General features: G+C 35.3%; 1 protein-coding gene across 2 annotated transcripts in view; it reads right to left on the bottom strand.

Annotated features, from left to right (window-relative positions):
* LOC150108267 (uncharacterized) overlaps positions 1–25,219 on the bottom strand; it is a 709,268-nt gene that overhangs the window by 612,552 nt on the left and 71,497 nt on the right. For both annotated transcript variants that reach the window (XR_016548127.1, XM_090390670.1), the window contains exons 10-13: positions 20,952–21,135; positions 17,592–18,110; positions 2,755–3,030; positions 1,825–1,988 (exon numbers count right to left, since the gene is read on the bottom strand). Coding sequence is in view for 1 of the 2 variants with exons in the window: in XM_090390670.1 (XP_090246796.1) it covers positions 1,825–1,988; positions 2,755–3,030; positions 17,592–18,110; positions 20,952–21,135 (1,143 nt within the window). In the remaining variant the exon portion in view is untranslated. The remainder of the gene's footprint in view (positions 1–1,824; positions 1,989–2,754; positions 3,031–17,591; positions 18,111–20,951; positions 21,136–25,219) is intronic.

The raw sequence follows: 25,219 nt of genomic DNA on the forward strand, positions 1-25,219 counted from the left end.
ATCATGGGAGGACAATGAGTCTCTAGACTTTATGGTAGTCTGTTTATAATAATAATAATAACAACATAGCAAAGCTAAGTTTGTTGAGAATAACTAATGAGGAAAGCAACCAGTTTTGGTCCACCTAAAGTCTTACATTTTCCCCGACAAAATGTCATGATTACCGGGACAAATTAGGAAGTTCAAAGGATTTTAGTTGGCGTAGACACAAGTTAACTAATGGACCGAGTGATTTTTTTTCTTCACTAGTACTTAAGGATATAGTATTCAAAAACAATATTAAATCTTGTATTTAGGTGTATACTTATGAGTTTTAAAAACATGCGGTTTGAAATTGAAGATATATATATATATATATATATAACGAATTTTATATGAGAAATGTAGACTTACTGAAGAGATGATAATACACGAAAGTACTTGCCAGGTGGTACTTTGAATTGTAAAATTCAACACAGAAAGCGATACAAGAAGTTAGAGGAAATTTTTGTGATGGTTAGGATGATTTGAGAAGCAGCATAAATCTGGCAAAGGATTTGAGGAGTATTTTGAAGACATTGAGATTAAAGAGTGAAAGTGTTAGAATGTGAATGCGCTGTTCAGATATGATAGTAGAAAACTGATGATACGATAGCCAGAATGTATGGAGGAGAGGGTTTGAGCATGTGGATGTATGGGTTGAGTATGTTTGAAGAAAAGAATTATACGCTGAAGATTAGGATAGAAAAAAATGAGGATGGCTCTCCAAAATAACATTCACTGGAATGAGGAAAAAATTGATGAAAAACATGTAAGAGCTATGTTAAAATCTAAAAATGTTATCCTCTGTTTACACGCCAACGTACAAAAAATATACGGAGTAAGATGAAATAATTTATGACCTTGGCTCTTTCAGTCCAACTTCATATAATTGAGATAACGGAAACATGATTAGCTGATAAGGTTTAATGGGCACAGTATTTTTAAAGAAGACAGAAATGATTAAAAAAAAAAGAAGGGTATACGACTGATGATTTACAGACCTGGAAATAACAAATGAGATGAGAAAGAAATGTTTAAGCAAATTAGTTTAGGAAGTGCAAAAAGGTTTATCATGATGACTGATTTTTAACTCTGGAAATATAAACTAGAAAAGAACTAAGAGGGAAGAAATAGCATATGGAAGAAAGAAAGAAAAGAGAGAATTGAGTTCTTATTAAACTCTCTTGGGTTAAAATGTTAGATAGGGCAACAATGCAGATGATGTGATTGTAGAGAAGATATCAACTCTACCACAGGTTGGTGACAACTTGTGGTAGAGTTGATATCGTGATAGGGATCATGCAATCGTGACCTGGGAGATGCGAAGGAATGCAGAGGCATCTGGAATAATAATAATAATAATATTATTATTTATTATTATTATTATTATTATTCGTGACACCTCCAAGGAGTCCGAAGACTCATCGCGGGAGGACACCTACAACTGTCTCAACCACTACACCGAACCTCTACTACGAATCATCTCCATCAACGCCATCTACCGCCCACCTCCACCACTAATAAGAATAAGAAGATACACGTGGAATTATAAGACAGGAGATTATGAAACGCTCAGTAATGAGTTTGATGCAATTCCATTGGGAAGGAACTTAAAAGAAAATAGATTAATATTGCACAGTGACAGTTAAGAAATATTTGATACAACGACAGACTGTGTGCCTAAATCTAAAAGTTAGCTTTTATATTGACATACATCTGACAATCTGTTTCATATTAATTATAGAAAACAACTAATAACGAAATTATTGCTTTTCAAATTTACTTTGATTAGCGTATTTGTACCGTGATTTCTTTTTTCCCATCCGTAGGCGATGTACACCATCCAGAGTTGGTGTTCAATCGTGCATGGGTGCAATAATGGCCGTCGTTATCTTCGTTGGATGTTGCGCTAATTTCTTCATCATAAATTTCTTCGGAAGCCATTCCAAGTGGTTGACCACACGATTCTGTTAAAAAGGAAAAAAGATTGGGTCTTTAAATAAATATGTACAAGCGTTTGCAAGATATCTATAAAGGAGAAAATTACACTTGGCAACGAAACCATGTTGCCATTACGGGAAAAAAATCTATTGGGATTTTATGACGATCCTTCCAGTAAAAGACAACGAAAGAGGTAGAAATAATTTTTATTACATGATATATTACTTATTATGATATGATATAATAAAGGGAATAAATATTCAAAACATCAGCGATCGTTTTTGTGGATATCTTCACTAGTCCTCGCTAATAATGACAAAAATAAAGAAAAAAAATTGGCCGTACATCCTTTATAATAATGCTGAGAAAGAGCATTTTTTTGTTAATTTGTTACCTTAAAAAGATTTAAAGTAACAAAGAATCAATTCAGAGAAAGCTTACATTGACTGGAGACACTTAAAGACACAACTAGATATCTCAGATCTGACAAATTAAGATTAAAGAATAATCAGAAACTTAGTTCTTGATTCGTGCTTAATCTTAATCGATAGGCATAATTAAGATAATAAATATTTGTAGAAACAAACGAATGGAACATATGAAAAGGACAAGGCCATCAAAGCAAATATTGTCTTACAAACCAAAATGAAACAAATAGAGAAAGACGTTAGTAGTATTAACATCAGTGAAAAACAAAGACCAACTGCTAAACGGTTATAAAATACCCTTATAATTAGGGATACTTCTAGTTCTCTATTAAAATAAAAATTCAATTAATGATGTCCTGCTTACCTGTTCCAAACACTTTCATTTCACAGAACTGCAGACTATCATAACGATTGTAGATCTGTAAGGTGACGTACTGGCCAAATACCGGCTGGGAGCAATTGATGAGTAGGATATGCTTCTCTGGATTGGTGACAGGAGAGTAACCACAGGTATAAGAGTTCAGGAAGGGGCCTTCTTCAGTGTGAGCTATTCCATAATGTTTATCATCATAATATCGACCAAAAGTTTTGACGAGTCCTGTGTCATCCACTGTTACTCGAAAGCCTCTCAGACTATTAGCTATTAATGATTAAAAAAAAATATCACTCAAGCTATTACTTCGCAACCTTTTGTTTCATAAATAAATACTCATAATAAGTAAATATAATAAAAATTAGTTGTCTTTTGTTTTTAAAATTAATAATGCGAATAATTCAACAGCAAATAAAATAAGGTTCAATGAAATATTTTAAATATACTTTTGAGAAATTTAAAATATTTTTTATATTTATTATATAAATTTATAAATTTCATTTATAAAATATATTTAATATTTTATATTAATTTTTATCTGAGTATAAAATTTAATCTCAAAAAGCATTAAATATTTTAAAACTAAAGCGAAAGAAAATAACTGAATAAAATAATGCTAGTCGTATATCTTGATGATAATAATAATAATAATAAGTGTATTTTTATTAAATGCCTTAATTGATATATGAATAATCATATGAATGGCACAACTCATGCTGGGTGGTGTATTTACCAAGATATTGGTGTGTGTGTGTGTGTGTTTCCTAACTAATAAAGCTGGTAAGATGACGGATAGTGGTATGAATATTTATCGGAATTTTTGAAAGAAGAAAATAAATAATCAGTACGATGCCAAGTTCATTATTGGATCTTTTTAAAAAAATTATTTTTTCAGACTTCATATAACTTTTATATGAAGTCTTTTATAGGAACATAACTTTTATATCGTGAATAGTTAAAAAAATACCTAACTAGCTCATTCAACTTTAAATAACCATCTCAATATATTCGAAAGGCTTCTTGATATCAGTTATTAATATGCAGAGAAAGCAAGAATACAGTATAAGCGAAATGAGAATATCTATTGGGGGGGGGGGGGGAATGCTGAGCATGAAACAGGACTGAAGCAATAAAATTTGACCATTGTTATTTCTTTATTATTTTATCCAGTATACAGAAGTATTCAAATATTTCATTCAGCATATGCCATTCTTCTTTTTATATTTTACTATTTCTAGGTCCCGGATGTGAGGGCATCCGAATATAATTGTGGTTACTGAGAAATATATCTCTTACTCAGTCAATATGGAACCGTTCATAAAAATGGGAGAAAAAAAAATAAAACATGAAAAATAAAATGTCTAGCAATAAAAAAAAAAGCCTTACTCCAATTCTCTATGGAACAAAAAATATTCGGAATGTGTTACAAATGACTTTATGCGCAGGTTATGCAGACGGTGTGGTGTGGAGTTTGTGGATGTGTGTTTGATGGGCGAAAGGATTTGTACAAGATGGATGGCTTACATTTGAATGGATTTGGTGTGAGAAGACTGGGAAAAGTGTTGCAGAGTGAAGTGAGAGTGGATGTGCAAAATCAGGGAAACTAGAACTATTAAGGAGGGGAGGAAGTGGATTTGCAGACATCAGTGAGTGTAAGAATGTTTATAATGTGCCCAAGCCAGTACGAAGGACAAGAAATCAGAATGGGATAGTTAGTATAACGCATCAAGATAGGGGTGGGAAAAATGGACCTCTGCATTTCATGTATACTAATGCTAGGAGTATTAGGAACAAGAAGGAAGACTTTTTGGACTTGGTTGGCTCTTCCTGGCAAGGTTATTGGCATTAGTGAAACATGGCTGACAGAAGATGATATAGTTAGTGGGATTGAATGTGTAGGGTACAGTGTGTTCAGAGAGAATAAAATGGGGGGAGGAGTGTTATTGATGATAGCTGATGAACTGCAACCAAGGAGAATAGAAGTTGTATTGCAGGATAGTGAAAGGAGCACATTTGAGGCTATTTAGTGTGAGATTGAAACTAACGGAACAAAATGCACAGTTGGGTGCTGCTATAGACCAGGTGATGGAATAGATGGTGGTGACAGTATGCACAAGCAAATAGAAGAAATGAGTGGAAGAAGGGCAATTATTATGGGGATTTCAACTATCGTAACATTGATTGGAAGGAGGACAGGACACATCTGAGGAAGGAACTGGATTTTATCCAATTACTGAGGGATAACTATCTGAGACAGCATGTAACGGAAAATACTAGGGGTTCGAGAGTGCCTGACCTAGTAATAGCATCTGAGAATTTGACTGTAATGAATACGACCATGTTGCCACTTATTGGTGAGAATGATAATAGGGTCTTGACCTGGGAGGTGGCTAAATATGTCTTAATCGAAAATGAAATTTTCGATTAAGACAGGTTACATGTGGAATTACAGTGCTGGTAAGTATGACAAGCTTAGGAGATTGCTTGGTTCAGTGCCATGGCATGTAAACTGCAAGGGCTGGATGCAGCCCATGCAGTTTTACATGCCATGTAAAATGGGAAACCCTTGCCCTATCATGGCAAGGGCTTCCCATACCCTATCATGGATTTCCCATGATAGGGCATGGGAAGTGGTCAGGGAGCATTTGCAGGAGGTTATGGCTGACTGTATACCTAGAGTCTGAATAGTAAATCAAGTAGGGATTAAATGGATGAATAACACCATTAAACTTGAGTTGCAGAAAAAGAAACAACTGAGGAAGGAATGTAAGGAGAAAGTACATGAACGGTATAAAGCGCAGGCCAGAAGAGTAACGAGTGTGGTAAGAAAAGAAAAAACGGATTATGAAAGGAAATTAGCCATGCAAGCTAAAGAGATTCCAAACAGTTCTTTCAATATGTTGCTAGTAAAAGAAAAATTGTACACGGCAGAATGATTTTAAGGAACGCCGATGGTAGAGAGGTCACTGAATAAGTCCATATAGTGGAATTACTGAGTGAGCACTTTGCAAGAGTATATCTTCCAGGTGGTGACGTTGAAGGAATGAAGGAACCATTAGTTTATATTGGAATTGTGGTGAATGAAGTGGAGGTGAATAGTCTATTACAGAACCTTAATGCGAATACATCTGTGGGATTGGATGGTATATCAGCACGGGTTTTACGTGAAACGGCTAAAGAATAGTCAGTTCCATTGACCTTATTGTTTAATCTGAGTCTCGGGTCTCGTTTAGTCTCGAAAGGGTGGAAAGAGGGGGGAAAATAGTTCCAGTGCATAAAGGAGGATCCATGACTACTGTTGTAAATTACTCACAGATCAGCATGTCAGGAGTCGTTGTCAAGGTCCTGGAGAAAGCAGTCAAGGGAAAAATACAGGAATGGATTGATGAAAATGAGATACTGTATAGGGGACAGTATTGTTTTGTGAAGGGTAGATCATGCCTCAGTAACTTGCTCAGGTTTTATAACACAGTGACGGCTGAACTGGATAAGAATAATGGGTTTACAGCTATACTGCTTGACCTGGCTAAGGCCTTCGACAGGATACCACATGGAAGTCTAATCCGTAAACTGCAATATATGGGAATGGATATAGGATTGGTGAGATGGGGTAGATGGAGATACCAGAGAGTAGTTTACTCAGCAGTAGAGTCCAAAAGACGGCCTGTGACTAGTGGTGTGCTGCAGGGTTCTGTTCTTGGACTGGTGTTGTTTAATTTGTTTATTAACGATATAGGGAAGAATCTGAGAGGAACGGTTCATTTGTTCGCTAATGATGCTAAGTTGGGTAGGGTAATAGTGAATGCAGAAGAAGTCAAAATTTTGCAGGATGATTTGGATGGATTGGAGGTCTTGGCTAAGGAGAATGGATGTCAATTTAATATGGCAAAATGTCATTTTGGGATGAAAAGATTAGCAGCAGTATACCACATGGGTGGAACTGTACTCCAGGAGATTGATGAGGCCAGGGACTTGGGAGTGTTGGTGGATAGGGAGTTGAAGTTTAGAAGGCACATCGCAAAAGTGGCTAAATCAGCTCATCAAATCACTTGGATGTTGAAGAATAATTTGATGAGCAGAGATAAGCAAGTTATTGTTTCTCTATATCGAGCCTTGATAAGACCCCATCTTGACTACTGTGCCCAGATTTGGTCACTTAGGTTTCTTCTTGATGGGGAGGTGTTTTTGAGGATCCAGAGGCTAGTGACCAAGATGATAGCAGTTCTGTGGAATGAACCTTATGAAAACAGGTTGAAGATTTGTGGGTTGCAGAAATTGGTTGATAGGCGGAAAATGGGAGATATGATTGAGACATTCAAATTGTTGAAGGGTTTCTATAGAATTAATTCAGAGGATTTTTTGAGAACAAGTCCGGTGGTGAGAGGACTAGGGGACATCCATGGAATCTAGGCAAGAGTGTGGTTATTAAGGGTGTTAGAGCTGGGTTTTTTACTTTTAGAGTGGTGAATGAGTGGAATAAACTGCCTGGGTCTGTTGTGGGTGCTATGACAGTGAATGAGTTGAAGGCAAAGTATAATAGATACTGTGTGAATGTCAAATAGTTGTGATGGACATGATGTTTAGGGCCTCTCTCGATGAGTCTAAGGACTCCTTGAAGTCGCCCGTATTATTATTAATAATATTATTAAGAATACTAATTTCTTCGTGGTATAAAGAGAGGTACGTGATTATCTAGATGTAAGAAAAATGAGGTGCACATTCATTTAAATTAACACTGTAGAAATCATTAGAAAATTTAATTTAATTATCAACTAAGTTAATTAAGCCACGTTTAACTACGTAAATGGATTAATTATTTAACAATTTTCATAAATTTTTGAAAAAATTTTAAATGATTACCAAAACGTTTATTGACTTTTAAGATTTATTATTATTTTTTACTCATTTTTTTTATTTATTTTTCTTCTGAAAATGCTTTACAGATTTTGGGGAAAGACAAAAGGATAGAAATGAAGATGAAAAAAAAGTAAAAACGAAAGTTGTTTTCGAAAACAGAACCTATCACTATTCGGTTATTAACATTGATAGTACCATATGTATCGAGTCAATTCATTACTCGATACCCCAAGGAGTCTCAATGAGTCTTTGGACTCCTTGGAATAATAATAATAATAATAATAATAATAATAATAATAATAATAATAATAATAATAATAATAATAATAACATTTTTTGTTCATTCTAATTATTCTAATTTGTTCATTCTTTATCTGGTCGATTTCAATCGATGGTGAGTTAGCCGATCTCATACGGAGGTAGCAGGGTTTTTTCTCCCGGAAACTCGGGTTTTTCATCCCGCATACATACAAATCGGCCCTTCAGAACACACGCAATTTACAGACAAAAATTACTAGTTGTGGTGGTGTTGGAGGTGGGCGGTAGATGGCGTTGATTCGTAGTAGAGGTAAGGTGTAGGGACAGTTGAAGATGTCCTCCCGCGATGAGTCTTCGGACTCCTTGGAGGTATCAGGAATAATAATAATAATAATTCTTTTGCTCAGCTTACCGATAAAAATGTTTACGCAAGACGTGCTATTTCATTTGTTCCCATTTGCACATGCGTGTTGGTAGCAGAACTAGTACGATCAGACAAAAATAAAATTGGTTGTAATAACAACTAGAATTAATGTTATGTTGTCTCCACACACAAAAAAATATTCTATATATTCAAATAGAGCATAAATGTTTGGGCCAAAAGAAAAAAAAATCGAATGCTCGACTTACTTAATCATCCAGTTAACTGATATTAAAGTTTACTTCGGTTTTTGTAAACAAAAATGACTAGTCTGCTTTATACAGTAATATAGCTTATTTATTAAAATGAATTTAGCTTTATGTTGATTGCTGAAACCTACAAGGAATTTTTAGATTATATAGAAAAGGGAAAAATTATTTTTACCGTTAAATAACATTTGCATTTAAAAATAATGCTGCGCTAAAATTGTTTTAATGATAAAGCATGCAATTGCTGCATGTACAGGAATATGCATTATTTAAACGATTGTGTAAACATAATTATTATTTTGAAGGGAAAAAAGAATAAACCTAGATGTAATGAAGGAATTGAAACTGTTCTCTTGCAGCATGCAATGTAAGCGAGGATTTTAACGAATAAAATGTAAAGAAATGAATATATTCCAATATATCATAACTAAATTTATAACTAAATAGCCGACCTCATACGGTGGTAGCAGGATGTTTTCTCCAGGAAACTTGGATTTTTCATCTCACGTACAGACAAATCGGCCTTCAGGACACACGCAATTCAAAGACAAAAAAATACCATCGTTGGTGATGATGGGCGATAGATGACGTTAATAGTAATAGTATCGTAGTTACAGAATTAAATAGTAGTGGAGAGGATGAGATGTATTTAGCGAAGTAGAGTAGCGTCCCCCCCCCCCACGATGAATCCTTGGACTCTGGAGTTGTCACGTAGTAATAATAATAATAATAAATTTCTACAACTTTGGGCAGCTATTAGTGAAAGACTGATATTATGATTACAATTCATGAAACTAATCTAGCAGTTGCAGTATGACTTTTTCAACAATCGTTATCTGTAGTAAATAAATAAATAAATAAAAATGTCGTCTGTCGCTGGAGACTATTCTATACATCAAAGATGTTCACCTGCTGACTACAACCTGCCACTACAGATATTTATTCGGCGCAGAGAATACATCGAGAAATTGGTTTTAAAATATTTATAAAAACATTAAACTGATTGAATATACTATTTTGATCTAGTACCTGCTGTGATCTAATAATAGAAATTATTTTTGCTGGGATGGGTACTTTTATTTCCCACTCCACTCAAAACCACATTCCTTTGCCCAAACCCTCGTTCTCCAACAACTGTACCAAAAAAAATCCAACAAAAAATTTAGCCCATATCCATTGGCTCCAGTGAAGAATTCCAGTTTCTCACTTAGTTTATACTAAAGCTCATAACAAGTAAAAAAATAATCAACAAATGCAAAACACACTTTGTAAGGACCAAATGCACTAAAATTGTCTCCTGTCTAAACGGCAGTCGAGTCTTTCAATCCGTTTTCGAGGCTTCTATCCTTTCACATGTACACAATGATAGCATCTCAAAAAGACAAGGCAGACTTCTTGGCGTCAGTTTCCTCCAACGCTTATATAGCCGACCAAGTCAAATTTCCTCTATTTTTACAAATTATCTACAGTATTCTTCTTTTAAAATTTTGCCGGAAGAATATCAGGAAAATACTCAACAGCTTTGATACCAATAAGTTTCCTGGCCCTGATGTCATTCTTCCAGTTGTGCCATAAGATAGTACTTCAGAACTTGCACTCCCATCTTGTATCATCTTTTCCAACTGTCATACTCATCTGGGATCTATCCACTGCTTGGAAGCAATTTTATCCCTCCTGTTTCCAACAGTCAACCATCAAACCATCGCCCTAACCTGAACACTAAGATTATCACCGATTACTGAATGATGACCAATATGGATTTCATCATTTTCGTTTCACTCTCTCTTTCTCATTTTTCACAATATTCTCTCCCCCCCCCCCCACACCATATCTGCTTTGCATCTAACCATTCCTGGCATAAGAACATAATTTCCTGGCCAACATCTTGAGATGCAGGCCATGCAAATTTGAAGACACAATTGGTTGCTTTTAATGTACAGAGTGGCCATAAAATAACTTTCCCTCTTTGGAGGCATCTGTAGCTAAAACCAATAAACGGAATAAGACTAAATTTTATATTGAGACTTTTGAATGCATGGGGAGATGATTTCTGCGAAAAAAAGATTTAGTACCAAAAGTCTCCGATAGGGGAAATGTTAGCGCTGGTGGAGTCTAAAACAAGGGGATAATTACATTAAAGGCAGATAAAATGGAATAATAACATTTAGATGATGTAAACGACAGCCGCGTCACTCATTCCAGCTGGATATGATGTGTTACAATGATAATAATAATAATAATAATTAAACTAAAACAACAACTTGCAAGAGATACAGAAATTAATGTAGTGATTGAACTCACAGAAAATAGTGTTTTATTCATCAGAATCGGGGTTTCCTGGATCACATACACAATTTTCAATATGCTTTCTGTCCTCTGTCAGGTCTAACTCCTCGTGATCCAGTTTCTTCAACCTTCTTAATCATAGCTCTCAGTGCTACAGCTGACATAGAACCTGTACACAGGTTTTGAAACCTACATTCCCGAAGGGCCGCTACAGCATTGCACTTGTTAAGTTGTCTTACCTTAAACAGTGCAATGAGCACAATTCGTCAGTCATTCGAATAACTGCCTGAACGTTCCCAATCCCTTTTTAAGTGGAATTGGTGGCGCTGCTGTCACGTACGCACAATAAATATTGCATAGTCATTTTTACCTGCATTTACTGCAAATATTTAACTGCTTTCAGCTCTGCAGCGCCAAAATTTCTGATATCGGCGACTTTTGGTACTAAATCTTTTTATCGCAGAATTCATCTCCCCATACCTTCAAAAGTCTCAATATAAAATTTGGTCTCATTCCGTTTATTGGTTTTAAGCTACAGATGCCTCCAAATAATAAATTTAGTTTAATCCTTTATCCAAGTGTGAGCAAACAAAGTTTGCGCCTGAAAGTATCTTCAGGACTGGGGTAAGGTGGTACAACACCAGGGCAACTCGTTGCAAAAGTGAAGCAAGCTAGCAACACTCCTGTCTCAGTATCTCCTATAATGCAAAACACATCTCCTTGCGGATATGTCTAATGTTATGATGTTATGCACTAAGGGAAGGGCCACTACCCAGACTAGTTTCGACCTTTATTGAGGTCTCTTCAGTGGGAGCCAGGCCCAAGTTGAGATACCAGGCAGAAGCATTAGCAGGTCATCTCAACTTGGTATCTCAACTTGGGCCTAGCTCCCACTGAAGAGACCTCAATAAAGGTCGAAACTAGTCTGGGTAGTGGCCCTTCCCGTAATGCATAACATTAGACATATCCGCAAGGAGATGTGTTTTGCATTATAGGAGATACTGAGATAGGAAGTTTGGTAGCTTGCTCCACCTTTGCAAGGAGTCTCCCTGGTGTTGTACCACCTTACCCCAGTCCTGAAGATACTTTCAGGTGCAAACTTTGTTTGCTCACACTTGGATAAAGGATTAAACTAAATTTATTATACTCTAACCAAGTGAAAAATAAACTTTCAAGATGCCTCCAAAGTTATTTTATTGCAACCCTGTACTTTACCGAAAAAGAAGCTGGCAATACATAATATGAATTGCCAGTTTCCTTTCTGGTTACTCATTGCTGGACAAGATGAATGTTTCCGTTCATCAGATTTTTCAATTAATTATTTTGTACCCTACAGTTCAATGCCAACACCTGCACACTTCCTGCTATACATAAAGGATTTCTTTTCTCTCTCTTCCAATTCTATTCATAGTTTTACTGGTGAGAGTACTCTCACTCCTCTTTTTTCATTTTAAACACCTTGTATCCCCATATAATTCATGCCTCTAGAAATTATTAAACTACCCCAAACACCGATTTCCTTGTCACTCTCAAGTGTGGTAAGGACAACCTGGTGAATCTAAATGCACCAAAATGCAATCTTCTCTGACATTTCCACGAAGAAAGTGCCTCTCTCTCTCTCTCTCTCTCTCTCTCTCTCTCTCTCTCTCTCTCTCTCTCTCTCTCTCTCTCTCTCTCCCTCACTTTTCACAATAATCTTCTTCACCACCATGTTTCCTTGACATCTAATCTTCCCTAGCTTACGTATATCAAATCCAAAGCCTCTTCAGCCTTCAAAAAGCTTGGTTTTCTTTTTCTTTCCACACAGTATTTGTTCCTGCTCAACTGACATTTTACAAAGCTGAAATCCTTCCGACTTTAGAATATTGTTTCCACATTTGGGAAGTGCATCTATGACCTCAGAATGCTTAACTATTTGGAAGCGAACAATGACCCATCACTCATGACTTCTACCAGTCACTTTCCTGCATACACTCTGTTGCTACATGATGTCTCTTCCATTGGTATTTGCATAAGCATTGCTCCACTGAACTGATATCCACAGTCCCCTCCATTTTCCTCTAATTTTATACAAACAGCTGGTCAAGCTACTGGTCAACACTCATACAGAGTTCAGCTCCAAACTCATTGAACCAACTGCTCATCGTCAGACTTCATTTCCAACACAGAGTATAATGGGCTGTAGGTTCACTATCTTTTGTTTGCAAACGTACTGCACATTAATCTGTGTGTTGCAGTTTGGATACAGAAGATTATATCCAGTCGCCGATTTAGAAGCATTTGTGCTCGCACTTCATAGAATTAGAGTACTAAAACGTTTGCCTAGTTTGGATTTACAGTATGACTAGCATATGTGTGTACGTTGTGTGTGGTTTTGACTAGTTTGCAGGATGACAGTATTTCCTGAATGAAAACCATCCCACTCCAGAATGAGACTGGCTAACTAACACTCACCTTTAATCGAAAAGTCCTGATAAAGTTTTTTTGTATTCTAAACGGTATTCTAACCCAGATCTTTACAACCAAAAGGCATTGTTGCAACCAAATGAGCTATGGGGATCCAACCTTAGAATATGTTCTAAAATTTGTGATAGCACACAAGAAAATTCCCTAAAAATAAAGATTTCGTAGAAGACGGTAATCCAGCTAAGTGACGGCCTCTCTCTCTCTCTCTCTCTCTCTCTCTCTCTCTCTCTCTCTCTCTCTCTCTCTCTCTCTCTCTTTTCTGAATCTTACACTTCTCTTCCCCTCTCTCCCACACAGAATTACTCCAATTACTTTTTACATGTCATTACCGGCCATTGTTGGACCTCCATTAGCTCGAATTATAACACATATGCGGTTGGCATATATTTCACATGGTGTTGGATTTCATCTACGTCTACATCATACCAGGTATTCACCAGTAGTCTTTTAACTGGCTCAGATTAGATGGAAGAGAACTTTGCTCTCGGATTTGTTTTTCTAACATATCCCGTACATTTTCAATAGGGTTCAAATCCGGGCTTTGTCGTGTCCACAGAATATCATAGATGTCGCTGTTATGCTCGCTGAACTACTGCTGAACAATTCTTGCATCATGGATAGTAGCATTTTCGTCTATGAAACAACTGTCACTTGCAGGATATAAAGTAAACATTGCAGGATGTACTTGATCGGAAACAATGTTCAGATATTCCTTGGAGGACACTCGACCTTCCAACAATATCAGGAGTCCCGTTACGTACCAACAGAACATATCCCCACACCATGACACCACCTGCAGAACCTTGAACTCTATTTACAAAGCAAGCTGGGTTCATTGCTTCATGAGGCTTTCACAAAACTCTCTTCCCATTGTTGGTACAAAACAAGGTGTACCTCGACTCATCAGATATTCACCACATGACTTTTATCTGATTACCCAGTTTCCAATCACGGCGTTCCTGACACCACTGTAAACGAACTTTCCAATTCTTCGCAGAAATCAGTGGTTTCCGTATAGACATGCGACTGCCAAGACCTACCCTCTTCAATTTCCTGAGCATAGTTCGGTGGGATATGGGTCATAAACAGTCTTCATTAAATGCATTGGTCAATTGTTGCACACACACACAGGAAGTTCTGTTTGTCCGTAAGCCTTCTCAGAAAATGGCAATCTCTTTCCTGACAGACTTTCTTAGGCTCACAGTTACGCCTCTTCGACAAGTAAGCAAGTCTTGGCAAGTTTAAATGCCCCGAGCTAAAAATATTTGGCGCCTTAATCACATTGGATTGAGTAATAATTAAATAACACATAATTAATTAAATAACTTTCATTGCAAAAAAAATTATTTAAAAAGATATCGACATTGCACATTTTTATTTAATTCAACAATATTTGTAATATAATAAAGGTAGTTTATTTGTATTTATTAAAATACACATAATAGAAATAAAGCTTCAAAAAATTCTAATTAAAATTTTTTTAAATTCAACATACTTGGTTCTTAAGCACCTTCGGATCAATGGTGCCCCTGGGCTATATCCCATTTAGCCCAATGAATAAGGAGGCCCTGCAAGTAAGGTAAATTATTTTCTCACTAATTAATTAAATCCCCGGATATCTCGCATTTTGAGAAACCAGTCTGCTCTGCTGTTTTTAAAATCGTGGTTCCAGCCAGACGGACACACACACACAATGAGCCTTTATCGAACCCCAAAAGATCTTTTGTTTTTCCCATTGTGATCAACACTGTTGACAATTACTGACCGACAGCATTCTTAAATAGTTGCCTAGAACACATGGTGAGGCACGTGACCAATTATTGTGCATATACACTGCATAAGTGACGTTTATGTACATCTGCAAGAAGGTTTCTTATTCATTGACTGGGATGTGTGTGTATATGCTCTGTTTCCGCTTATATATGTTCAGTTAAAATATTAAATAACTGGAAGCTGAATATATATATATATATATATTGTAGCATTTCCCTGGATTCTGTGTCTGCTAAACTGTCCCACATCATTACTTCACTTTTTTTTAAGTTTTAGTGCAACTAGACATGTTCAAGAGGTATCTTGAACATGTCCAAAAAGAAATTCACTATGATAAGCAAGATGATATATAAAAATTGAAGAAAAATACTCTGAAATAATTATTTTGGAAAATATGTTAAATGGGAAAAAAAAATAAAAAAATTGGACCAACATGCCGGAGATTAATATAGTTTATATAAAGAAGAAGAGAAGAATAAAATATTACAAAACTGAATAGTGAAAGGAGTAAATAATATCCGATTAAATGCTTATTTATTGAAGTATAATAATTTTTACATGGCTATAATTCATTCAGAATGCTTATTAGAATGTTGAATCTGAGATAATTGGAGCAGAGATATTAATTGCGCCAATTTATAAAAAAGGGAAAAATTAAATGCGTGAATTAAATAGGAATTTGCCTATTAAATGTTCCGTGTAAGATTTTTACATGTATATTGAAAAGAGTCTAAGAAAAATTATTGAAGACAAATTTGACCAAGAATAACTTAGTTCTGACTAAAGAGGGATTATCAGCATCAGATACTTTAAGACAAACTATAAAAACATTAAGGAGGCTTCTGTTATGTTTCGTAGATATTGAAAAGGTCATGTGATGAAATATATTGTATAGCTTATACTTAAGTATATATACTGGAATATACTGTGTATATTGCGTATAGTTAGAGCCGTCTTAATAAGCTTGAGTGCCCTGGACGGAAAAAAAAAAAATTGGCGCCTTAATCTCATTGGATTGAGCAATAATTAGATAATATATATAATTATATATATATTAAAATATATCGACATTGCACATTTTTATTTAATTCAATAATATTTATAATATTGCTGAATTAAAATTCAACATACTCAGTTCTTAAGTGCCCTTGGATCATTGGTGCCCCTGGGCTATAATTTAGCCCAATGGATAAGGAGGCCCTGCGTATAGTTGCATATACTGTGAGTATTGCTTACACTGTATTTAGTTGCATGTCAGTAGTGAGAATCGAAAGCCGTATGGGAAGCTGATTCAGTAATAAGATGCAAGACCATTTCATATTTTATTTCTGCTACTATTTATAATCAAAATGATTAGCTTCGTTAAAATAATATTAAACCGATATCAGATTCGGATTATTAAGATCACTACTTAACTCTGTGTAGGTAATACTACTCTTTTAAAATAAATTTGCAAGAGCTCTTCGAAACTACTTGCACTACTTGCAGGCGCAAACTTGACTTATTTGTCTGTTTGCTTACTTGGGAAATGGATTAAAACCAAGTTTATATTTATATACATATAAAATAGCTTGGTATCTTTAACACACACACACACACACACACACACACACACACACACACACACACACATATATATATATATATATATATATATATCTTTATCTGGACGATTTCAATCGAAGGTGAGTTTAGCGGATCTCATACGGAGGTAGCAGGGTTTTTTCTCCCGGAAACTCGGGTTTTTCATCCCACATACAGACAAATCGGTCCTTCAGAACACACGCAATTTACAGACAAAAAACACTAGTTGTTGTGGTGGTGGAGGTGGGCGGTAGATGGCGTTGATGGAGATAATTCGTAGTAGAGAGGTTCGGTACAGTGGTTGAGACAGTTGTAAGTGTCCTTCAGCGATGAGTCTTCGGACTCCTTGGAGGTATCAGGAATAATAATAATAATAATAATAATAATAATAATAATAATAATAATAATAATAATAATAATAATAATAATAATATTATTATTATTATTATTATTATTATTATTATTATTATTATTATTATTATTATTATTATTATTATTATTATTATTATTATTATTATTATAACATTATTGTTATTATTATTATATATATTATTATTATATGTAGAAAGATTTTTTTACCTTGGGTATACTATACATTAAAGATACCAAGCAATTTTATAAACTTAGTTTTAATCTTTTTTCCCAAGTAAGCAAATAAGCAGGTAAGTTAAGTTTATGCCTGAAGTATTTTCAAGTCTGAGGCAACTGTGGTAAAGGTGGAGTAAGCTCTAATCACTTTCCTTAGTATCTCCCATAATGCAAAGCACATCTCCTTGCGGACATGTATGATGCTGTGCATTAAGGGAAGGGCCATATATATATATATATATATATATATATATATATATATATATATATATATATATATATAGCTTGGTATATATATATATATATACCAATATTGCACACGATATTGCAAAACCATATTTTATAAGTTTTAATTTGTTGATATTTAGATACACATGTATACTTACTAATATCGTAATAACAATAGTAAAGGGTGATTCCTTTCTCGAACAGTGTTGTGTCTACTTTCGGATGTGGAGACTGAAACTTAGCGCTTTTATCACCATTTTCATCATCTGATGGCATGTCTTGAAAATCTTCATTGAAGTGAAAATGTTGCTGCCTTTCGGACATTCCTTCCACTTTTTGGCAACTTTTCCCGTATTGAAGTAAGTAGAAAGGGTGACTAGTAGGAAGATGGACTGGCGTTTCAGGACTGCTGTCATTACGACAACAGAAAAAAATGGTCGTAGAAGAATTTATATAATGTCCTTTAGGCACTTTACCCCCTGTGTCGCTGAACACACTATCACCAGAAAAACTGCGGAGGGTCCATGATATGTAACCACTTTGAAACCCGTTTGGACAGGTTGCCCCATACTGAAATATGCAGTATTGTCCTGCCATCCATTTAAAAGCATCTTTGGTGGAATTCGTAGTCTTCATACAAAAGTGCTGCTTCACGCCTCCTCGGTGCAGTAAACCTCCTGTAATAATAACAAAAACGTTCAATATTTGACTACAGTAAGTTATTTTGCTTCTCTAAAATCATATGAATTTTGATGGAAATCTTAAATGATTAGAGATTTGAAAATCGTATGACAGACAAATTTATTTTCAGTTTAATTTTCATGAAACAAAATAAATAAAATATATTTTATTTACTTTGTTTTTTAGAATGGAACTTCCTCCTCAGGAGCAATTCCTTTTTTAAAAAAAAATGCCATTTTAGCTCTTTCTGTAGGGTTAAAACGGCCTCGCCTACTCTCCATAGGGAATAAAAGGCGTTAGCGGATTTCATACATTCCTTATGAGACTAACTTATCTTCAGTTGAAAAGCCATGACACAAGTCCCTTGTGTCCTAAATGGCAACCAAGGTGTTTCCAAACGAATTGCAAATATCCAAGTTTCCGAATAGATGTGTTGGATTTTATACTTACTGAATTGCATTTCATTGTTCTAAATTTCCTAAGTAATTATTATATCTGCCTGATTAGAAGCTCTTCTGCAGTAGATTTACAAAGTGATGGAGCAAAATTTGCTTTTCATCTGAAAAGATCTGGGTTCAAGTCTCTTTTCGAGAACTTTTCAACTTTTCATTTTGAAAAAAGGCCAATAATTCATTCTTAAGTTCTAAAATTCCGAATGGCATTTTACCCCTGGATAACCATCTTATTCCAGTGTGCAAAAACAAAGATGCGTACTTGGCTTCCATTATGCAGTTTTTTTTTTTTTAAAGGCGTACTTTTAAAGTCTTGACTTGATGTAATTTATCATATTACAACTTGGTCTAGTACAGGTTTTAATATTGCTGGTAACGTTTTTGAAACTAGGGATTCTCTGTGCAAAAATTTATATAATAACATTTCAAAGTTAATTACTATTTGTATTAAACGATACTAATTAGATTGTTATTTTACTTAATAATACAGCATGTAAATTATTCAGTAAAGAAATGCTTTATTTGTGGAGTTTTTGCTCAGTTAGTAACGATGATTGCTGGAAAACCCTAGATTCGAATCCTAGTATCTACGTTGGGAAGAACATTTACAAGGACTTTTCAACTGAAGGTGGATTAGATATTAAATGCAGGTGGCAGAGTTTTTCTTGGAAATTCAGGTATTTGATTCCAAAAAAAAAAAAACTGAAAAACCAGTCCTAGAACACACAACATTAAGACACAAGAAACTATCGAGATAGAATTAACTGTCATTGAATATTAACGTTATTGAACCTAACATGTTAAGGATAAGACAAAAGGAAAGCAAATTAAGTATATTAATTGCATTAATGTTCTTTACGTTTTGAAAAAAAAATGTCGAATACATTTAGCTAGTACTGAATTAAGCTGTACATGGTTTAACTAAGATAAATCATTCCATGTAATTATTTGTAATAAGATTGTGAAGTGCTACTTTTAAACAGTCATTTTAAACTGCTTGTTTTAGAGTTTCGACTAAATATAACACTTAATTAAATATAATATTTAACACGAGAGAATTTTAATGTAATTGTGAAGGACAATATTCGGAAATCAGTTTAAAAAAAAATATATTATTTTTTTTTAAAAAAAATTGAATATTAACGTTATTGAACCTAACATGTTAAGAATAAGACAAAAGGAAAGCAAATTAAGTATATTAATTGCATTAATGTTCTTTACGTTTCCAAAAAAAATGTCGAATACATTTAGCTAGTATTGAATTAAGCTGTACATGGTTTAACTAAGATAAATCATTCCATGTAATTATTTGTAATAAGATTGTGAAGTGCTACTTTTAAACAGTCATTTTAAACTGCTTGTTTTAGAGTTTCGACTAAATATAACACTTAATTAAATATAATATTTAACACGAGAGAATTTTAATGTAATTGTGAAGGACAATATTCGGAAATCAGTTTAAAAAAAAAAAAAAAATTGGAGTGGCGGTTATGCTATATGAAGTATTCTTTCCCCCTAGCAGATTTCCTATAAGAAATCAATCAAAAAATAATATCAGAGGAAAAATTTTAAAAATTACCAATTTACCAATTTGATTTACCAATTTACCAAATCATAAAATATTAAATTTAATGAAATTAATTAAATCAAATTGATTATTATTATTATTATTAGTAGTAGTAGTAGTAGTATTAAACAAAACGAATAACTAATAGTTTATGCCGTTAATTCAAGTGTCAATTAGCTGCTAATTATCTCTAGGGAAGCATAATAATAATAATAATAAAAGTTAAAAATATTGCTGCAAATGGAATCAAAATCTGGTTTTACTGTTCTACTGAAGGAGACGTATGCAGAGACCACAGCTTTAGAAGAATGTATAATTTATACTGATTTACCAATAGTTATGCTACTGTTCATTTTATGGAAGGAAGTGAGTGACGTAGTTTAATCGGACACTTTATTGGAACCCGTAACATTACAACAACATATTAGTGATGTTGAGAACTACGAAAACAGTGTCCCGGAAATGAAATCATGCTTGATATCCACTAAAGCAACCTATGGCGTATCCTAAAGCCAGCCCAGAGGATCTGTTGCGCTAAACAGTTTACTCACTGGACTATCAAAATTACTTAATATGTTCGGCGCAGCCTAAACTTCATTTCAGCCGGAGAAAAGTGGGTCAACGCACTGATCATGTGATTTGATCTTTGAGATTCACTACAAGTGTGCCTTACGCATAACAAACTACAGAATAATAATAATAATTATTGTAATAATGGATAATTATAATAATAGAGGCCTGGATAATAATAATAATAATAATAATAATAATAATAATAATAATAATAATAATAAACACTCAAGCAATGAAATGACAACCTTTTAGAAGCATTCCCTTTGACCAATGCTCCACTTTGTCATCCTGAACATCTTCATAAATGAAACGTTGATATAGATAGCCTGTATCCCAACTGAAGCCTGGCTCTTGTGGACATCCTGATACTGGCATTGGAAGGCCGTAGTACCCATGAGGCCATGAGCGAATTCTAGAACGGTGTGTTCTCTAGGAGAAAAAGAGAATTTTATTGGATTATAATCTACCTTTTCATTACATAAATCATAAATAAATATTTATTTATTTATCGAAACTGCATAGGCAATGAAACTAAGACCATTAGTTGAACCAAAGTAAGACCATCCAAAGTAAGACCAAAGTAAGACCATCCAAAGGTTCTTGTGTCATGCCTGCTGCTGATATAATTCCAATGTTCACCACTAGTGGTGCAACTGTTAGCGTGGAAATAACGATCCAACACCGAAGTCACAGTTCTTCTGTGCTCAACTTCCATTTTCTGAAGAAATTTCATAAAAATTCGAGAGCGATATGTTCGAAGTTTAACTGAATTTATTCAATTTTCACCTGATGGTGAGTTGAAAAGTCGAACATTCTTAAAAATGCAATTGTTTGATTTTTCTATCGCAAAAGTTAGTTATATTCTGGTGACAGATTCATGATATATAAAGGACGGTTATACGAGGGTGACCTGAAAAGTTCTCGGCCTTGCCCATAGATGGCAACACTATTGGCAAGATTTTTCTTTCTTTTCTAAGTTGGTACATACGTCTGCCATAATCATCCATGTGAAATTGCAAGTCATTCTATCAAGTAGTTCGTTTTATACAGCTGTCTGAATAAAAAGTATTGTCTGTATCCCTTGAAATTGATGAAATTCAGTATTGTGAGGTTATAAAATTGTAAAAGAAGGATTAACACCAAAAAAAATTCATTCGAAATTCATAAACGTTTATGGGCATTCTTCTCCTTAGTTTTCCACAATTAAGAAATGGGCTGCTGAGTTAAAATGTAGCCGTACCAGCCTTGAAGATGATCCATGCGAAGGACGTCCAAAAAAATGTAACAATACCATCGTTGGTTGGGTTCAAGGTTATATCGTAGTGTGTAGTGTTCGTGCAAGCTCCTGATAAGATAAGTATTATTTTCAGTTATCATTTATAAAATTACTTAATATTGCGTGGTTTTGTTTGCCTTGCGTATTTTAGTGCGTCTATTTGTGTGTTTTTTGGTGTGTTATAACTTATTATTTGATAAAACACGTTGCAATAATTATGGCACCTGTACGAAGGAAAATGGCGGCCAGTAATGATGGTTCGCCATCTTTATCAAAGAACGGTAGTATAAAAGAAATGAGTCAGTGTACTAGCTGTGAAATGTACGCTTTACGAAGTGCGGTCGGAGTGTGGATAGATGATAATAAAGGATTGAATGTGTGTAGAAAATGTAGGGAGAATGAGGAATTGAAGTGTATTTCGGATCGTGAGTGTGATAATTTTGTCAAACTTCAGAATGAAGAAAATAGCGATATGACAAGAAACGGCAAGGTTGTACATGAGAATTATGAGAGTGTGAATGTAGAAAGTGTGAATGATAGTATTAATGGGTTCTCAGAGAATAAAAGAGATGAGATAGATGCATTGAGTGAGATCGCGTTGTTGAATGGTGCAGTAGAAAGGGCAAAACAGCAGCTAGAGTGCATGAACAAAAGTCGACTGAATGAACTAACCAGTAATAAAAGGTATGACAGGAAAAATAGGCATATGAATGTGAACATGAACAAAATGAAGGATAGAGTGCTGTATGGAGACTCGTTAGTACGAGGTGTGTTAGTAGAGGATTTGACAAAATCGTACCAACCTGGTGCGACCATAAAGGATGTAACTGAGTCTATTAGAGAGCAAAAGGAAAGGGTGAAAGAAATGATTGTTGTGGCAGGTACGAATGATTTGAAAGGAGATAAAATGGAAATCATAGAAGACCTGAATGAATTGTTTGAGGTAGCAAAAGAAAAGAGTGAGAGAGTTAGAATGATTAGTATTTTGCCACGGTATGACAGTGAAATATTTAAAAGGAGGGCCATAATTGCGAATGACTTTATGCGTGGGTTATGTATGACGAGTGGTGTGGAATTTGTGGACGTGTGGAGTGAGTTTGATGGGCGAAAGGATCTATATAAGATGGATGGCCTGCATTTGAATGGTTATGGTGTAAGAAGACTTGAGAGAGTGTTACTGAATGTAGTGGATGTGCAAATTCAGGGAAACTAGATTTGTTAAGGGGGGGGTAGATATACAGTCCTTAGGGAGGCAGTTGAATGTAAGAATGAATATAATATACTAGAGCAAATAAGGACAACAAACGAGAGATGGGATAGTTAATATAAGGCATCAAGGTAGGGTTGGGGCTAATGGGGGTCTTAAATTCATGTATCTTAAATTAAATTAAATTCATGGGTATTAGGAACAAGAAGGAAGAGTTTTTGGCCATGGTTGGCACTTCCAGACCACAGGTTATTGGTATTAGTGAAACATGGCTGACTGTAGATGATATAGCTAGTGGGATTGAATGTGATGGGTATAGTGTGTTCAGGAATGATAGAGAGAATAAAATGGGGGGAGGACTATTGTTGATGATAGCTGATGAGCTACAGCCAAGGAGAATAGAAGTTGAATTGCAGGATAGAGAAAAGAGCACATTTGAAGCCATTTGGTGTGAGATTGTGGCTAGCAGAACTAAATATACAATTAGGTGCTGCTATAGACCAGGTAATGGAAAAGATGGTGGTGACAGTATGCACAAGCAAATAGAAGAAATGAGTGGAAGGAGGGTGATTATTATGGGAGATTTCAACTATGGTCGCATTGATTGGAGTGAGGAGAGGACACATGGGAGGAAGGAATTGGATTTTATGCGGTTATTAAGGGATAACTATCTGCGACAGCATGTAATGGAAAATACTAGGGGTCAGAGAGTGCTCGACCTAGTAATTACATCTGAGGATTTGGCTGTAACAAATATGACCACATTGCCACCAATCAGTGAGAGCGATCATAGTGTCTTGACTTGGGAGGTGGCTAAAGGTGTAAAATTTTCAATTAAGACAGGGTACATGTGGAATTATCGGGCAGGAAAGTATGACAAGCTTAGGAGTTTGATTGGCTCAGTGCCATGGCATGTACAACTGCAAGGACTAGAAGTTGATAGTGCATGGGAGGTAGTTAGGAAGTGCTTGCATGAAGCAATGGCTGACTGTATACCTAGAGTCCGAATAATAAATCAAGTAGGGGTTAAATGGATGAATAACACCATTAAGCTTGAGCTGCAAAAAAAGAAACAACTATGGAGGCAATTTAAGGAGAAAGATGACCGGCAGGCACATGAACGGTATAAAGCGCAGGCCAGAAGGGTGACGAGTGTGGTAAGAAAAGCAAAAAAGGATTACGAAAGAACATTGGCCATGCAGGCTAAAGAGAATCCTAAACAGTTTTTTAGATATGTAGCAAGTAAAAGGGAAAATGTACATGGCAGAATGATTTTAAAGAATGCCGATGGTAGGGAGGTAACTGAATCAGTTGAGATAGCTGAGTTACTGAGTGAGCACTTTGCAAGAATATATCATCCAGGTGGTGACATTGCAGAAACGAATAAACCAGTAGATTATATGGGAATTGTGGTAAATGAAGTGGAGGTGAGTAGTCTATTGCATAACCTCAATGTCAATACATCTGTGGGATTAGATGGTATACCAGCTCGTGTAGTACGAGAAGCAGCTAAAGAATTGTCAGTACCCTTGACCATTTTGTTTAATTTGAGTCTCGGGTCCGTGTTAGTCACGAGCGGGTGGAAGGAGGGGAAAATAGTTCCACTTCATAAACGTGGTTCCAAGACTGCTGTTGTAAATTACCGACCGATTAGCATATCAGGAATCATTGTCAAGGTCTTAGAGAAATTAGTCAAGAAAAGAATACAGGATTGGATAGATGAAAATGGGATATTGTATGGGGGACAACATGGTTTTGTGAAGGGTAGATCATGCCTCAGTAACTTGCTCACGTTTTATAACACAGTGACGGCAGAACTGGATAGGGGTAATGGGTTTACAGTGATACTACTGGACCTTGCCAAGGCCTTTGACAGGATACTACATGGAACCCTAATCAGTAAACTGGAGCAGATGGGGTTAGATATAGGGTTGGTAAGATGGATAGGAGGGTGGTTGAAGGAGAGATACCAGAGAGTGGTATATTCAGGAGTGGAGTCAAAAAGACGTCTTGTGAGTAGTGGAGTGCCG

The sequence above is a fragment of the Typopeltis vanoorti genome, chromosome 3, assembly GCF_054136105.1.
Source record: "Typopeltis vanoorti isolate ZY-2024b chromosome 3, IOZ_Tvanoo_1.0, whole genome shotgun sequence".
Classification (NCBI taxonomy): Eukaryota; Metazoa; Arthropoda; class Arachnida; order Uropygi; family Thelyphonidae; genus Typopeltis; species Typopeltis vanoorti.